Here is a 3,506-nt window from a genome sequence, read left to right on the forward strand (position 1 = left end):
AACGCACCAAACGAACACTCGAGCTCTACTCTAAGCTCAGCCTCACAGCTGCTCCTCTCGAGCTAGAGTGTTACTAGGAGTAGCTTAGAAGAAACCGCTCGCGAAAAAACTAGCTTAGAAGAAACAGCAGCTTACAGCTTAGCAAACAGCTGCAGCAGCAACAATGGCGAAATCTTACACCTTCCTGTTCGGTGCACTGGTCGTCCTCGCGCTTCTAGTGAGCCCCATTGCTTGCTCCCGCAAGCTCGCCAAGCCGAACAAACACAAGCCCACCCACAAGCCGGCTGCCAGGGTCGTCGCGCCCCGCAGCAACTACACCTCCACCCCCTCGGCGTCCGACGCATACGGCTCCGGCGGCTGGCTGTCTGCCGGCGCGACGTACTACGGCGCCCCAAACGGCGACGGCAGTGACGGTTAGTGCGGTCGCTTTTACTACTACTTCACTGTCTAGTACTCTGGCCGTTGTGTGCACCTTGCACTCCACGGCATCATGGTGTGCCTGTGTGCACTGACCGAGCTCCAACTGACATGGTGTTTGGATGAAAACGAACATGCAGGCGGTGCGTGCGGATACCAGACCGCCGTCGGGCAGCGGCCCTTCTCGTCGATGATCGCCGCCGGGAGCCCGTCTCTGTTCAAGGGAGGCAAGGGCTGCGGCGCCTGCTACGAGGTCAGTCAGCCACAACGGCAAAACGCATTGCCACAGATCGAGTTCGTGTGGTCACACACCGCACGGACTCGCTAGCAAAGTGTGCCCTCCATTAATGGTGTAGACTGTGACTGTAGAGTGGTCGGCGCTGGGTCGGTCTAACTGAATGTGTGCATGCATGTGCTGCCGCGCGTAACGCCGCAGGTTAAATGCGACAGCAACGCGGCGTGCTCCGGCCAGCCGGCCACCGTGGTCATCACCGACGAGTGCCCCGGCGGTGTCTGCCTTGCGGAGGCGGCTCACTTCGACATGAGCGGCACTTCCATGGGCGCCATGGCCAAGCCCGGCATGGCCGACAGGCTTCGCGCCGCCGGCATCCTCAAGATCCAGTACAAGAGGTATATATATATCCGCTAGTGGCTAGTTATTACTGAAAAGTTCAGAGCTTTGTCCTGTCAAAACTCGAAAGGTGTGTGTTAATCTCGGTGGTAAATTAAACTCTCTCGTCCGTCCGTCGCAGGGTGCCGTGCAAGTACAGCGGCGTGAACATCGCCTTCAGGGTGGACCAGGGCTCCAACCCATTCTACTTGGAGGTGCTGGTGGAGTTCGAGGACGGCGACGGCGACCTCAGCGCCGTGGACCTGATGGAGGCCGGTTGCGGCACCTGGACGCCGATGGTGCAGAACTGGGGCGCGCTGTGGCGCTACAACTCCAACACCGGCAAGGCGCTCAAGGCGCCCTTCTCGCTCCGCCTCACCTCCGACTCCGGCAAGGTGCTCGTCGCCAACAACGTCATCCCCGCCGGCTGGAACCCCGGCGCAACGTACCGCTCCCTGGTCAACTACTCCTAATTAATGAACTGCGCCGGCGGTTCAATCGATCTTCCACCCCGACTGCGCTTGGCCGGATTATTATGGGTGGCCAAGAAGTGCATTGCAGTTGCAGGGGATTCTCGAGCTTGTTTTCTGAGAATGAAATGTGTGTCCGGGTGTTTGCGAGAGGCGGTGTTCAGAAGAGGAGGAGAAGAAGAAGAAGGTTAAGGGAGCCGTGTTCTTCACTCCCTCCACGGTCTCTGCAGTCACCTAGTGATGTGTGTAGTCGTCGTGTTGATTTCTCTGTTTTTCTTTTCTTTTTGTTGTTTCTTTTTTGGTGTGTTGGCTGAGGAGAGGAGCTTGAGCTGCGACTAATAAGGTTGCTGGCTGGGTGTTGTATCAAGCGCTGTGTGTGTGTGTTTTGTACCACGCAATCCTTTCAGAGAATTGAACTCCTGTTTTCCTGTTTTACCACGAGTGCACACCAATTTGATAACTGAAACCAGCACCAGCTGCGTAAAGAACTGCATACTAGCTCTACTTTTGGAAAAAAATTGAACCGTTGAAGACAAAACGTATAGTATAGGCGGTCATGTACTTCGATCCTTTGGTAATCTGACGCACCAGGTGGCAGGTGCAATTGACTGCACCTTCACTCGGGTACTCTGTTTTTCCCTGAACTTTCTAACTGAAGCACCATGTTTCACAAAATGGCACTGCAATCTGTAATCTATAAACCATGTTCAGCATCCATTTCACTTTGCACTACACTGACAATTTCCATCTCCCTTTCCTAAAAAAAAAATAATAAATAAAATCCCTCTCCCGTCATGCAGCCTCCTGCCGACGATCGTCCAATGGCACATGTGTTTATCAAAGATTAGTGAGCAGACAAAAGCGCAGGCGAGGCGCCTGATATTACAAAGGAGTATTCTACTCAATTATTGTAGGAATAGTTTTTCTGAAGATAGCACGTAGTACTATGCTAGAGGTACATAATATCAGAGCTTCCGTTGTTTGCCTTTAGCCCTTTATGAACTGGATACTACTGATGGATGAAGCTCAATCAGTGTGCCACACTGCCAGCGCCACTGCCACACTGATAAACCGAGGTTATCCACGTGCGGGGACAACACATTATTGCGGTATTCTTTGGAATCATATTTTGAAAACAGAACCCACACCACACGAGTATTGAGTTTTCTAGCTTCCGCTCTGTAGGTATGTTCCATTTCTTAATTCATATTTGGATTGTCTTTGTCTGTCTTTTTTATTCCTCTGAATTTTCCTCTAGAAGTCAGCTGCTGCCGGCACACAGACCCAAAAATTGAAGGTAGCATTTCCCTTCCTCCTTGCTACCGTAAACTGGCAACGTGCGTCTCTTGCGTGTTATTGCCTCTGCAAAATTAAGCCGTGACAGTACGGTGGCACTAAGCGCACGGTGAGTCGGTGAGACGAATACGACCCGTGTTGTTCCTGATGAACCTCGGCACTCTGCGCTCGCATGGCGATCAACGTCCATCCGTCCATGGCCGCTGCCTAGTCACTGTCGCGATCTCCATCCGCCATGTGCTGCGCAAATGCCGTATTGACGAACACGACCAGGAGCCTGATCACTCCAAAATGGCACAGTACTGCAAGAGTCTCTCCCCCTGTTTTCAAAATCGAAAGCCCTGTGCTGCTAGTTCACGCAGATCCACATCGATCAGTCAGTCCTGCGCCGTTACGGATAGAGGTGTTTAACTTTAACCCCCCGCTTCCTTCTAGAACCCAGCAGTTCAAACTTGAAAGCTGCTACAGATCTACTACCGGTGCCACTGCCACTGCCACTGCGCTGGCGGTGGCACGAGAGCGGCCCGGCGGCCGGTCGCAGCCAAACGCCGGCGCGGCGTGACATGTAGTACATGCACCGGCGCCTTCCCTGTATGTGGCCGGGACGAGAACGAAGCCGCCCCCGCCCCCGCCCCCGCCACTTGTCCGCTAGTTTTACTCGCCTCACATGGGGGCACCGCAATGGCGGGGGAACGCGGGGCCACGGCGCCAGC

The 3,506-nt window shown here is 54.1% G+C and overlaps 1 protein-coding gene across 1 annotated transcript; it reads left to right on the forward strand.

Annotated features, from left to right (window-relative positions):
• LOC8073951 (expansin-B11) lies at nt 1-1,932 on the forward strand. The gene is made up of 4 exons (XM_002452759.2): nt 1-413; nt 558-670; nt 854-1,047; nt 1,170-1,932. The coding sequence occupies exons 1-4, from the start codon at nt 164-166 to the stop codon at nt 1,498-1,500; spliced, it is 888 nt and encodes a 295-aa protein (XP_002452804.1). The 5' UTR covers nt 1-163; the 3' UTR covers nt 1,501-1,932.

This window comes from Sorghum bicolor, chromosome 4, assembly GCF_000003195.3.
Source record: "Sorghum bicolor cultivar BTx623 chromosome 4, Sorghum_bicolor_NCBIv3, whole genome shotgun sequence".
NCBI lineage: Eukaryota > Viridiplantae > Streptophyta > Magnoliopsida > Poales > Poaceae > Sorghum > Sorghum bicolor.